The 14626-nt window shown below is 44.5% G+C and overlaps 1 protein-coding gene across 4 annotated transcripts in view; it reads left to right on the top strand.

Moving 5' to 3' along the window:
* The window catches only part of LOC121291101 (tumor necrosis factor alpha-induced protein 3-like), a 111293-nt gene extending 96920 nt beyond the window's left edge, over positions 1–14373 (top strand). For 2 of the 4 annotated variants that reach the window (XM_041212155.1, XM_041212154.1), the window contains exons 8-9: positions 6092–6330; positions 11545–14356. In XM_041212155.1, the coding sequence (XP_041068089.1) occupies positions 6092–6330; positions 11545–11820 (515 nt within the window). In that variant the 3' untranslated portion in view covers positions 11821–14356. The other 2 variants (XM_041212156.1, XM_041212157.1) reach the window with 2 other exon arrangements.
* The last annotated feature ends 253 nt before the right edge of the window (positions 14374–14626 follow it).

The following is a 14626-nucleotide window of genomic DNA, read 5'->3' as shown; positions in this document are numbered from 1 at the left end:
GGAGGTAGTCAGGGGTTTGAGGAGGTAGTGGGGGTTGTATCGAGGGGGTCAGTGTAGTGATTGGGGATCACATTTGGAGTTATCCAGGAATTGATCTAGGATTTTTCTGCCTAACATTTCCTGGGTAACTATTCGGATATTTACTGTGGATCTGTCCGAAGTCTCTGACTCTAACTCTGGGTCAGAAACATTGGTGGAGGGTTCCAGGGACCAGGGGTATTTCCCTTTCAAACTTCCCAGGAAATTCCGATATAGGACCTCACTTCAGGACTTCCACAGGATCCCAATGTGCATCTTCACTCAGTACATCTGGTTGTCAAGGATCCAGAGGCTGGAGGATTGACTCAGTGTGTTTGCATTTGGGGTTTTCTTCGATTGTTAGAGGTTCAGTGCTGCTCACAGGGGGAGGACTCACAAAGCCTGTAAATGAAGCTGGAAGACAGCATTACACATTATTCAATGAAAATGAATATATTTTCAGGTTATAAAGTGCCAAAATGTGTTCACCTGTGCAGCCACTTGTGATCAGAAATTCTTAACTTTTCCAGGCCTATCACTTCTTCTAGGCGCTGCCCTGACATCTGCAGCAGGGGTGGAGACAGCCTGTGTAATGATTGGCTCTGTTGCCTCTGATGACTTTGGCATGTGCCCTCTGGAGATCCTTGAGGGCCTTGGCTTGTTTTGGGTATCCTCCTACTCTCAGGTACTCCCTCTGCAGTGACGGAGGATGAGGTTGAGGGGGTCACAGGCAAAAAAGATTGGGAGGAAGCGGACAAACCCTGAGATTCCTGAGTGGATGACCAGCTGCTGCTGCTCCTCCTTTCGGGTGCCCGAGGGTCCCGGTCTGACTCCTTGAGGGGAAGCAGCACCTGGAGGGACGTTGAGGTGCCCTGTCTCCCTCTCATGTTGTCACTGCAGGAACTGACCCATGACCACTGCGAGGAGTGCAGGTCTGCACACATCTCCGCATTCTGCTGGACCAGGGTCTCCATGGCATCTGCCATCTTTCCCACGGAGACTTCCGTAGGCGCACATGTGGGCACCACTTCATCAGAGAGCAGGCAGACGCACTCCTCTGACTTGCGTGCCACTTTGTTGAGGGCTTCCAGCAGCCTGTGTGATGTTCCCACACCTTCCACTGACTCTCCAGGATGAGTTGGGAGGCTGAATCTGGAGGCTCATCATCTGACTCGGGCCTCACAGATGCCTCTTCCCCAACAGTCCTCCGAGTGCTAGGGAGCTCAGCTGAACCTGCCTCCTCCTGCTGCAGACACATGTCCGTTGGTGACCACCAGATAGTGAACCTGAGCCTGCTCTAGATCCTGGTCCCACTGAGGTGTGTATCTCTGCGCTGGTGCAGGGTGTGGGTAAGCGCTGTGTCGGGTCTTCCAGGCTGCTTATCTCCAGCTCTTCAATGGAGGAGGTGTCATCTTGGCTGGAGGTGAGGACCTGGATGGAGTTGAGGGACTGGTTGGCTGAGGGTGTCGGTCACTTGCAGAGCTCCCTGTGAACCAAAGTAGAGAGAATTAGTGCATGGCAGCAGAGTCAAAAGCAGGAGAGAGAGAGAGACACTCACAGTCACATTGAGAGAAGGATGGTGTGGTGCAGGATCCTCACGTGGGTGTTCACCACCAACCCCACCATCACCGTGGACAGGGTCCACACCCTCACCAGTCAGTGTGATGGTCACTCCTCAGAGTGAGTGAGGGGCCCAATGTGGGCCACTCCACCCCCAGTCTGGGGTCTCTCCCTGCTGTTGTGAGCCAGCTTCTCCTGCATGGAAACAGACAGAGAGTGTGAGCAGGACACACGGCACTGAGTGGAATGTCTGTGTGGTGAGCGGAGCCACGGACAGGATGAGGATGTGAGCTCCAGAGGGTATGAGCCTGATGGGGATGTGAGGGTGTGTGTGAGAGTTAGTGGTGTTGTCCCTTGAGGTGTGAGATCCCTGTGGGTGTGTGATGGGTTTGTGAGTGTGAGAGTTGAGAGTGATGAGGTGGTTGACTTACCCTGGCGGAATGGATGAGACCATTCATCCCCTTCCTGCACTGGATGGCTGACCTCCTCTGTGCTCTGGTGGTGCTGATCGCCACTGTCACCACCCCCCAGCTGGATTGGTGACTCTGGTGGACCTCCTGCGGCCAGAGCGGGGGGTAAAGGACATCTCCGCAGCCTCCCACTGCACCCAGCAGGCGCCCCAGAGAGACGTCACTAAATTTGGGGGCTGTCGTCTCCTTTGCTTTCAGGGTCACCTGTTGCCTGGAGCAGCCCTGGTCTGTGGGCATGAAGTCAGCTGTGCTCTGGTGCGCTTTAAATATGGCGCCCGGAGCGAGGGAGCGCTGAGGTTATGGCTGGATGGGTAAAGCCAAGCCTGCCCACCAGCGATCCGGCGAGTTTCCCGAGAATGTGTTATTAATGAGGTGAGGAATGGGAACGATACAGCGCAAAAACCCACCAATGTGGCCAAAGGGGAAAACATCCTTCTTCCCGCCTGCTACTGCACTTAGTGCAAATCTGGGACACTCCACTAGTTACATCATGCCAACATGAAAATGAACCATTTATCCCTACTCTGTTTCCTGTTAGCTAACTCATCCTCTATCCATGTTAATATGTTACCCCCTACACAATCAGCTCTTATTTTACAGAGTAACCTTTCCACTCAGTGTTTTTTCAATTACTTAAACTGACATAAAAGGAAAACAGAGAATGATAAAGGTGAAGGATCTAAAGGAAAATAAGAATGTAATACAAAATATAAATTAGCTATGCAGAAGAAAGATGTTTTAGGCAAGTGCTGACCTCAGGCATAGAGGTCAGGATTAAAAATCTCTAATGAAAATGTGTCCACTTTCACAACTCATTTACTATCAAAAAATGATCTATTTTTAAAGAGGAATAAGCTGTAAAACTACAAAACAGTCATGTGAAAATATTGGGAAGGGAAGAAAAAAAGTTCAAGATAATCCCTTCCATAAATAACTTGTTCTGATGCTGCAAGTAAAGTGGAAGGGATTATCTCTGAACCTTTTTTCCTTCCCTTCCCAATGTTGGATGAAGTGAGATTTGGGTTTTTTTCATTTTGATTGAAGTGAAATTTGGAGATGGGCCACAACAATCTTTCTCAAGCAGATACCTAAAATGAAATCCTGAAGAAATCAAATCCATTTCCTCGAAACAAAACCTTTGCAGTCAGCTCCCCATCTCCTTCTCCAGGACAATTAGGGATGGGCAATAAATGCTGGCCCAGCCAGTGAAGCCCACATCCCATGAATGAAGAACAAAAGGTTTCTGGCAGCAGTGCTCAATACCGTGTGCAAACTACTTATTAGGGAGTAAAGAGTAAATGGATAAGGTCTCGGTGTCAGGGTTGACCATAACCAGCTGGACTGGCTCAACTCAGGATCTGACCAACTTGCTTCAACCAGAAGCCAGGATGAAGAGGAGCTGGCTTTGTTGAAGATATACCTCACAACAAAAGGGAAGCTTGTGCTCCCTCTCCTGCATCCTTTGTGCACTTCAGTATCCAACTCAATTGGACGGACTTCATCCTAGGATCTTAAAAGAAGTGACTGTAGAGAAAATAGATACACTGGTTGTAATTTTCCAAAATTCCCTAGAATGTGACTCCTCTATTCAAGAAAGCAGGGAGACAAAAGCAGGAAACTACAGGCCAGTTAGTTTAACATCGGTCATAGGGAAATTGCTGGAATCTATTATTGAGGTTACAACGGGGCACTTAGAAAATCTCAATACAATCAGGCAGAGTCGACATGGTTTTATGAAATGGAAATCATGTTTGACTAATTTATTTCAGTTCTTTGAGCAAATAATAAGCAGAATGGATAAAGGGGAACCTGTAGATGTGGTGTACTTGGATTTCCAAAAGGCGTTTGATAAGGGCCGCATCAAAGGTTACTGCGTAAAATGAGCTCATTGTTTGGGGGTAACATATTAACATGGATAGAGGATGAGTTAGCTAACAGGAAACAGAGCAGGGATAAATGGTTCATTTTCATGTTGGCATGATGTAACTAGTGGAGTGTCACAGGCAATCTATAATCAATGACTTGGGTGAAGGTACCAAATAGTTGCTAAGTTTGCTGACGATTCAAAGATAGGCAGGAGAGTAAGTTGTGAGGAGGACATAAAGAATCTGCAAAGGAACATTGGTTAAGTGAATGGGCAAAAATTTGGGAGGTGGAGTATAATGTGGGAAAATGTGAACTCGTCCACTTTGACGGGGAGTATAGAAAAGCAACAAATTATTTAAATAGAGAAAGATTACAGAACTCTGGGGTACAGAGGGATCTGGATGCCCTGGTACATGAATCAGAAAGAGTTAGTATGCAGGTACAGCAAGTGATCAGGAAGGCAAATGAAATGTTGATGGTTATTGCAAGGGGAATGGAATATAAATGTAGGGATAAAAACAGAAAATGCTGGAGAAGCTCAGCAGGCCTGACAGGATCTGTGGAGAGAGAAACAGAGTTAATGTTTCAAGTCTGTATGATCCTTCTTCAGAGTGGTCATACAGACTCGAAACGTTAACTCTTGTTTCTCTCTCCACCGATCCTGTCAGACCTGCTGAGCTTCTCCAGCATTTTCTGTTTTTATTTCAGCTTTCCAGTATCTGCAGTATTTTGCTTTTATAAAAAGTAGGGATGTTTTGCTACTGTTGTACAGGGTGTTGGTGAGATGACATTTGGAGTACTATGCATAGTTTTGGTCTCTTTATTTAAGAAAGGATATAAATGCATCAGAAGCAGTTCAGAGAAGGTTCATTTGACTGATTCTTGGGATGGGGGTGGGGGAGTGTTACCCTTGGGATGGGGGTGGGGGAGTGTTACCCTTGGGATGGGGGTGGGGGAGTGTTACCCTTGGGATGGGGGTTGGGGAGTGTTACCCTTGGGATGGGGGTGGGGGAGTGTTACCCTTGGGATGGGGGTTGGGGTGTGTTACCCTTGGGATGGGGGTTGGGGAGTGTTACCCTTGGGATGGGGGTTGGGGTGTGTTATCCTTGGGATGGGGGTTGGGGAGTGTTACCCTTGGGATGGGGGTGGGGGAGTGTTACCCTTGGGATGGGGGTTGGGGTGTGTTACCCTTGGGATGGGGGTTGGGGAGTGTTACCCTTGGGATGGGGGTGGGGGAGTGTTACCCTTGGAATGGAGGTTGGGGAGTGTTACCCTTGGGATGGGGGTGGGGGAGTGTTACCCTTGGGATGGGGGTTGGGGTGTGTTACCCTTGGGATGGGGGTTGGGGAGTGTTACCCTTGGGATGGGGGTGGGGGAGTGTTACCCTTGGGATGGGGGTGGGGGAGTGTTACCCTTGGGATGGGGGTTGGGGAGTGTTACCCTTGGGATGGGGGTTGGGGAGTGTTACCCTTGGGATGGGGGTTGGGGAGTGTTACCCTTGGGATGGGGGTTGGGGAGTGTTACCCTTGGGATGGGGGTTGGGGAGTGTTACCCTTGGGATGGGGGTTGGGGAGTGTTACCCTTGGGATGGGGGTTGGGGAGTGTTACCCTATGAGGAAGGGCTGGACAGGCAGGGCCTGTAATTTGGAGTTTAGAAGACTGAGAGGTGATCTTATTGAAACAAATAAGATCCTGAGGGGACTTCACAGGGCGGAGGCTGAGAGGATGTTTCCCCTTGTGGGAGAGACTAGAACTAGGGGGCACAGTTCAAAAATAGAGAGTCTCCCATTTAAGACGGAGATTAGGAGATTTCTTTTCTCTCAGAGGGTCATGAGTCTGTGGAGCTCCCTTCCCCAGAGAGGAGACGAGGCAGGATCACTGAATATTTTTTAGAGATCGAGTTAGATAGATTCTTGACTAACAAGGGAGTCAAAGGGTATAGGGGGTAGACAGGAAAGTGGAGATCACAATCAGATCAGCCATGATCTTATTGAATGGAAGAGCAGGTTCAAGGGGCTGAATGGCCTACATATATAGTTATATTTTGCACAGGAACACTGATTTGATAGAATACATGAGTTATGTTTTATTTGTGGGAATTTCTGTGACCTTGCTGAACTATTTGGTGGGGTTAGCATGGCTGATGGTGAGACTCATTATAATGTTCTTCTTCCTAGGAGCATCCGGAGAGCAAGATCCATTCAGACAGCAGAGTAATCCCCCTCCACCTCATGGGCACCTTGTTCAGATTTCATCCCAGCTTAAAAACATGTCTGTTTGTTGCAAACCTGACTGTAGCATGCTCGCCAATCCAGTGTACAGTGGATATTGTGAAAAATGCTATGTTAATACACAGAATAAGCACTTAAAGAGACTTGAGGCCAGCAGCGACATTCCTACAGATCAGCACGCTTGGGTGAGTTAAGCTGTGGGGGAAGACGGCGCTATATGATTTAAAGAGTATCTAGAACTCATAACACACACCAGGTGATTTTGTAATAGCACATGCAATTATGCATCAGCTAGCCAACCAGGAATTTTGGTAGACAGATTGGTAAAATTGTGTACATCTGTGAAATTCAGAAGTAACTGAAATAATTTAGTTTCTAATTTTCTATTTTTCCTTTTCTGATGGAATGCAGTATCGAGGTTTGGTAATCATATCCCTTCATCACCTTAAAAGAAACACAACACAGATACAGAACAGAGTGCACAAATTGACCAGTTATTTCAACATTCACCCACCCACTTCATGGGCAGTGATATCATGTACATTGGGTAACCATTAATCTGAAGTGAAACATTAGACAAACACCAGACACGTTGCAAAAGCAAAATCCTGCAGGTGCTGGAAATCTGCAATAAAAACAGAAAATGCTGGAGATACTCAGCAGGTCTGGCAGAATCTGTGGAGAGAGAAACAGAGTTAACGTTTCAGGTCAATGACTGACAAAAGGTTAACTCTGTTTCTCTCACCACAGATGTTGCCTGGACACAATGATTCATCTGATAAGAAATAGCAATTTGTTCTTACAATCTGCAAATATATTTAGAAAATTACATTAGTGTCTAAACCAGAGCAAATGATCATTCTCATTTGCTACAATAGGATTATAATGCAGTGTATAATGGATTCATTTTGGGAACTTGTATGAGGAGAAGCATTACAAAATAAAGGGTACAAATTTAAAGAGGGTGCAGGAGCAGAGGGACCTGGGTGCACGTGTGCATAAGTCACTGAAGGTGGCGGGACAGTATCCTGGACTTTATAAACAGAGGCACAGAGTACAAGAGCAAGAAGGTTATGATAAACCCGAATAAAACACTGGTTCAGCACCAACTGGAGGATTTGATCCAATTCTGGGCACCGCATTTTAGGAAAGATGTGAAACCATTAGAGAGGATGCAGCAAAGATTCATGAGAATGGTTCCAGGAGAGGAACTTAGTGACATGGATAGCTTGGAGAAGCTGGGACTGTTCTCCTTGGAGAAGAGAAGATTAAGAGGAGATTTGATCAAGGTGTTCAAATCATGAGGGATCTGGAGAGAGTAGCTAGGGAGAAACTGTTCCCGTTGGCAGAAGGATCCAGAACCCAAGGCCAACAATTTAAAGTTATTGGCAAAAGAAACAGCGTTGATAGGGAAAACCTTTTTCACACAACAACTGGTTAGGATCTGGAACGCGCTACCTGAGACTGTGGTGGAGGCAGGTTCAATTGTGGCTTTCGAAAGGGAATTAGATCATTATCTGAAGAGGAAAAGCTCTGCCTTGCTACTTATGCTGTTTGGTATGCAAGTAGTCCTGTGTTATAACTTCACCAGGTTGACACCTCATTTTTAGGTATGCCTGGTGCTGCTCCTGACATGCCCTCCTGCACTTTTCATTGAACCAGGGTTGATCCCCTGGCTTGATGGTAATGGTAGAGTGGGGGATATGTTGGGCTATGAGGTTACAGATTGTGTTCGAGTACAATTCTGCTGCTGCTGATGGCCCACAGTACCTCCTGGATGCCCAGTCGTGAGTTGTTAAATCTGTTTCGAAATCTATCCCATTTAGCACAGTGGTATTGCCACACAGCATGATGGAGGGTATCCTCAATGTGAAGGTGGGACTTTCTCTCCACAAGGACTATGCTATGGTCACTCCTACCGATACTGTCAGGATGAGGTCAAGTATGATTTTCCCTCTTGTGGTTCCCTCACCACCTGTCGTAGACCCAGTCTAGCAGTTATGTCCTTTAGGACTCGGCCAGCTCAGTCAGTAGTTGTGCTACTGAGCCACTCTTGGTGATGGACATTGAAGTCCCCCACCCAGAGTATATTCTGCATCCTTTCCACCCTCAGTGCTTCCTCCAAGTGGTGTTCAACATGGAGGAGCACTGATTCATCAGCTGAGGGAGGGCAGTACGTAGGAGGTTTCCTTGCCCATGTTTGACCTGATGCCATGAGACATGCTGAGGTCCAGAGTCAATGTTGAGGACTCCCAGGGCAACTCCCTCCTGACTGTATACCACTGTGCCACCACCTCTGCTGGATCTGTCCTGCTGGTGGGACAGGACATACCCAGGGATGGTGATGGCGGTGTCTGCGACATTATCTGTAAGATATGATTCCATGAGGATGACTATGTCAGGCTGTTGCTTGACTAGTCTGTGAGACAGCTCTCCCAATTTTGGCACTAGCCCCCAGTTGTTAGTAAGGAGGACTTTGCAGGGTCAACAGGGCTGAGTTTGCTGCTGTTGTTTCTAGTGCCAAGGTCGATGCCAGGTGGTCTGTCCAGTTTCATCCCTTTTTTGTGACTTTGTGGCGGTTTGTTACAACTGAGTGTCTGGCTCAGCCATTTCAGAGGATATGTAAGATTCAACCACATTGCTGTGGGTCTGGAGTCACATGTAGGCCAGACCAGGTAAGGTCGGCTGATTTCCTTCCCTAAAGGGCATTAGTAAAGCAGATGGGTTTTTACAATATTCAACAATGGTTTCATGGTCATCATTAGACTTTTAATTCCAGATTTTTAGTGAATTCAAATTTTACCATCTGCTCTGGTGGGATTTGAACCTGGATCCCCAAAACATTACACTGGATCTCTTGATTACTAACCCAACAACAATACCACTACACCATCTCCCCCCAGTCTATAGATCTCTTGATTACTAACCCAATGACAATACCAGACACCATCTCCCCCCGGTCTATAGAAGGAGCTTTTACTGAAGACATTTTCTGGGGAAAGCATTTCAGAAAATGGAAAAAAAGGGAATACTTCACATACTTTTCTAGCGAAAAATGTTAATACAAAATGTGGCATTTAAGTTTCTTACCCTGTCCATTTTACTTAATGAAGACTAAATTTCAGATATACAGAGACAAAGTGATAAGGTTGTATAAAGTTCTTTCAGCAGCTCTCCAACATTCTCCCAGTAAAAGCTCAAATACATGAGTATAACCACAATGCAATCCCTCTGTCTGTAGTTTGTAGATTTATAATTGTACTTTTCCACTCTGGAACATGGAGCAGCTATGGCTATTAGAGCAACATGTTAATTCTCATTGAGCTTTTCCTTTATGAATCCGTGTGGATCAGTGGGAGTGAGTGCTGCAGCGGGGGGGGAGGTGGGGGGGGGGGTGGTGGCTGGGAGCAGGTGCTATTCTCGGGTGGGACTGGGTGGGAGTGCAAGGGACTGGGTGGGAGTGGGTGCTGCAGCAGGGTGGGAGCAGGGTATGGCTGGGAGCGGGTGCTATACCCAGGTGGGACTGGGTGGGAGTGCGAGGGACTGGGTGGGGTGGGTGCTATACCCGGGTGGGACTGGGTGGGAGTGCAAGGGACTGGGTGGGGATGTCTGGGTGGATCTCATTTTGGCCTCAACTCCAATTTCCCGCCCTCTCCCCATAACCTTTCAACCTGTTACTAATTAAAAATCTGTCTATCTCCTCCTCAAATTTATTCAGCGTCCCGGCATCCACTGCAGTCTGAGGTAGTGAATTCCACAGATTCACGACCCTTTGAGAAAAGTAATTCCTCCTCATCTCTGATTTAAATCTACCAGCCCTTAGCCTAAAACTATGGCCTCTCATTCTAGAATGCCCCAGAAGGGGAAACATCCGCTCCACGTCTACTTTGTCTATTCCCTTTAGCATCTTATCTACCTCAATTAGATCTCCTCTCATCCTTCTAAACTCGACGAGTATAGGCCTAAACTGCTCAATCTCTCCTCATAAGACAAGCCCTGCATCTCTGGAATCAATCTAGTGAACCTCCTCTGAACCACCTCCAGTGCAACTACATCCTTCCTCAAGTAAGGGGACCAAAACTGTGCACAGTACTCCAGGTGCGGTCTCACCAATGCCTTGTACAGTTGCAACAACATTTCCCTATTTTTATACTCTATTCCTTTAGCAATAAATGTCAAAATTCCATTTGCCTTCCTTATTACCTGCTGTAACTGTATACTAGCTTTCAGCGATTCATGCACCAGGACACCCAGATCCCTCTGCACTGAAGCGTTCTGAAGTTTCTTTCCATTTAAATAGTAAGTCGCCTTTTTATTCTTCTGACCAAAATGGATAACCTCACACTTATCCACGTTAAACTCCATCTGCCAGATTTTGGCCCATTCACCTAACCTGTCCAAATCCATTTGTAAATTTCTTATTTCTTCATTGCAATTTACTTTCCCACCTATTTTGGTGTCATCTGCAAATTTAGCTATAGTACCTTCTATCCCTGAATCCAAGTCATTAATATAGATTGTAAATAGCTGGGGCCCAAGGACCGAACCCTGTGGCACCCCACTAGTTACAGCTTGCCATCCAGAAAAAGACCCATTTATCCCCACTCTCTGCTTTCTGTTGGTTAGCCAATCCTCTATTCAAGCTAATATATTACCCTTAACTCCATGTAATCTTATCTTGTGTATTAATCTTTTGTGCGGCACCTTATCAAAGGCCTTCTGGAAGTCCAGATATACTACATCTACAGGATCCCCATTATCCACTTTGCTTGTCACATCTTCAAAGAACTCTAGCAAATTAGTCAAACACAATTTACTCTTCATAAAACCATGTTGACTCTGATGGATTGCATTTTGACTTTCCAAATGCCCCATTACTACTTCCTTAATAATGGATTCTAGCAATTTCCCTACGACAGATGTTAAACTACCTGGTCTAACTAACTAAGGGTGTTATATTAGCATTTTACCAATCTACCGGAACCTTTCCAGAATCCAGGGAATTTTGGAATATTATAGCCAATGCATCCACTATCTCCACTGCCACTTCATTTAAGACCCTGAAACTTTATTTTGACGGAATGAGAAGGTTATACTCAAAATATCACCACCTCCTTTGTTACATGTCACAGGAGGACAAATAAAAGGAACAAAATAAGAGAGTTTGCAAGAGACATTAAAAGAATTTAGGCTAGTGCAACAAAACCCTGTTGTGACTGAAACAAGAATGGATCTGAAATTTCAATCAAACCAGCAAAAGAAAATCTGATTAACTAAAATGTAATGCCATACCTTATGCTGGATTACAACCTGTGAAAACAAGGGAGTTAACCACTAGATTGCAAAACTGTCAATTGATCTTTAAATGAAGTTGGCTGAATAAAATGTTGTCATTTCAGAGTCCAGTGGTGCAGAGATGTTACAATTATAACCCATCAAACAATCAGAGGTTGTCTGAAAGAACCACGAATGAACATTTTGGGTTGGAGTTAGTGAGAAGCAGAACCAACATCAGCGAACCATCACAGATTTGCACTTTATCATCATCAGATCAACAAAATCCAGAACCAAAGAGAAATCTTTGCAGAACTCACAACTGTAAGCACTTTGGAAATGCAAAATGTGATGGATACTGTAACGCTTGTTTCACCACTTCACAGATGCTCAGGAAATAGATATTTTTGGGCTACACTAGCTGATATCTCCCTCTCCCCACCATGTAGTTATTTGCTACTAATTTTATCCTATTGCAATCCAATTCTACCACTGTCATTCATCATTAGCAAAAAACCAACTCCTTACAGCAAAACATGAACAGAGAAAGGAATTTATAGCTTACTCATATTCTCAAGGTTAGGTGAATGATGAATTACTATCTTCAGAGCCCTGAGGAAGAGTCAGACGGACTTGAAACGTTAACCCTGTTTCTTTCTCCACACATGCTGTCGGACCTGCTGAGTTTTTCCAGCGTTTTCTGCTTTTAGTTCAGATTTCAGCAAAGCAGAGGGTTATGTGATTCTGTGTTAGCACAGTAAAGCATAACGTTAATGCAGTACATTTCTTCCCCCAGTGAAAGTGGTCACTAGGTGTGCACAATAACACAAGAGGTGAGCTCACTCTCTGGTTTTTGCTGTCTCTCTCTCTCCCTGTCAGAAATCATCTCACCTCATGCACTCATTTCCTTGCAACATAACACCAACAGTGATCTCATGGCATGATGCCTCATTGACATGAACCTGTCTCTGACCAACACCAGGAAACACTCACCACCACAATTCCATATATCTTTGTGTTGTGGTGAATTAACAGTAAGGATGTGATGCTTCCTCCATCTAAAAAGAAGATTGTTCGTAAACATACGTACTTTTGGCACAAAATTCTAGTAGAATAATAGAAACAGAGAATCATTCTTTGTAAATTGTAAAGTGCCTCAATTCAGGTTGTAAATTTTTCAGAAATTATAACCATGCTGTCTAAAACAGGAATTAAGTTGAAAATTTAAGTTGAAAATTGGTGGGTCAAGTCAGCAGCCTTGTTCTCTCTCTCAGGTGAAGAGTACACCATGAGGTTGATCCACAAATGCTGGTTCTCCACCTGTGCTCAAAGTAAAAATTATCCACTGCATCTATATGCATTCTCCAGTTTCCCACATAAGCCGGCTGTACAACCTCAGAAATGGGGCCTCAACTATTTCTGAACTATATTAATGATTTGAAAGGACTGACTGCCTTGTCACCAAATTTACAGATGATACAAAGATAGAAGAGCAAGTTGTGGAAAGGACAAAAAGAGTCTGCAAAGGATAAAGACAGGTTAAGTGATTGGGTGAAAATTTGTCTGGTGGAGTATAATGTGGGAAAATATGATGTTGTCCATTTTAGCAGGAAGAACAGAGAAACACATTATTATTGAAATGGAGAAAGTTGATAGAACTCTGCAGTGCAGAGGAATCTGAGTGTCCTTGAACATGAATCACAAAAAATAGCATGCAGGTACAGCAAGTGGTTAGGAAGGCAAAAGGAATGCTGGCCTTTATTTCAAGGGTGATCGAGTATAAAAATAGGGAAGTCTTGTTACAACTGGACAGGGCAGTGGTCAGACTACACCTAGAGTACTGTATATAGTTTTGGTCTTCTTACTTAAGGAGGGATAAACTTGCACTGGAAGCAGTTCAATGAAGGTTCACTTGACCCTTTCCTGGGATGAAGGGTTTGTCTAATGAGAAAGGGTTGAGTAGGATGGGTTTAGAAGAATGAGAGGTGATCTTTTTGAAACAGATTCTGAGGGGGTTTGACAGGGCAGGTGCTGGGTGGATGTTTCCCCTTGTGGGGAACATAGAACCCAGGGGCACAGTTTCAAAATGAGCGGTCTCCCATTTAAGAGGGAGATGAGGAGAAATTTCTTCTCTCAGAGGGTCATTAATCTTTGGAATTCACTACCCCTGCAAGCAGTGATGTTTGATCAGTGAATACATTCAAGAGTGAATTAGAATTTTTATCTACAAATGAGTCAAAGATTATTGGAGGAGGCAGGAAAGTGGAGTTAAAACCACAATCAGATCAGCAATGAACTGTTCAAATGGCAAAGTAGGTTTGAGAAACCGAATGGTCCAGTCCTGCTCCTATTTTCTATGTTCTTACGAGATTGCCAGTTTGTCCTGAATTGATGATCAGGTTTGAGCTATAGACTTGGATCTATGAAAAATTGAGTTGGAGTTAGAAAAACCCCATTTTACACAAAAACTGTTGAGCAATCAGAGTGACAACCTTTTGTCCAATCAGTATATGGATTAGATTTAAACCCAGGTTCCCATGGGAAGTTCACTAAGACCTAGTTATCACTTTATAGGGGACTGTGGGAAAGTGTTTTGTTGAACCAAAGTAATCCAGAAGGTGTGTAGCTCTATTATGTATAGATTATATTATGTATAAATTGTTTGATTAGTTCTTCATATTCTTTCTTAGATTTTTATAGATACTCGAGTAGGGATAATTTACAACCCTTCAACCTTTCACATATTTCTGTAAAACATTGGTTCAGTGAAAGAACCCTATTTCTTTTGGAAAGGTTTTACAGAAAATCCTTTCACTATTTGATAATCTGCAGGTCGGGAGCTGAATAACGACCATTATCTGTTTGTCCTTTCTGTAAAAAGTTGCTAACACTAACTTGTTAAAGTCCATTGACCTTTGCAGTGAATGTTTTTATACCTCACAGAAATATCTCCCTTTCATTATCAAGTTCATATTTTTTAAAAAGGGACAAGAAAAAAGCAAATGTATCTATTTGATGATTTCCAAGACATAAGCTTCTACAAATCAGACAGTCTTCAAATTGGATTGTTTCCATCTTCAAGCCTTTATGCAAGATATTTATTTGCTTCTTGATAGACTGAGCTGCAGTCGAATCATTTCCTTTCCCTTCTACATGGTAACAAGCAGGAAAAGAAAGACTAGCAATGGAGCACATCCTCCATCCCTA

The sequence above is a fragment of the Carcharodon carcharias genome, chromosome 19 (assembly GCF_017639515.1).
Source record: "Carcharodon carcharias isolate sCarCar2 chromosome 19, sCarCar2.pri, whole genome shotgun sequence".
In the NCBI taxonomy this organism is placed as follows: Eukaryota; Metazoa; Chordata; class Chondrichthyes; order Lamniformes; family Lamnidae; genus Carcharodon; species Carcharodon carcharias.
This window is presented reverse-complemented; position numbering and strand designations above follow the sequence as displayed.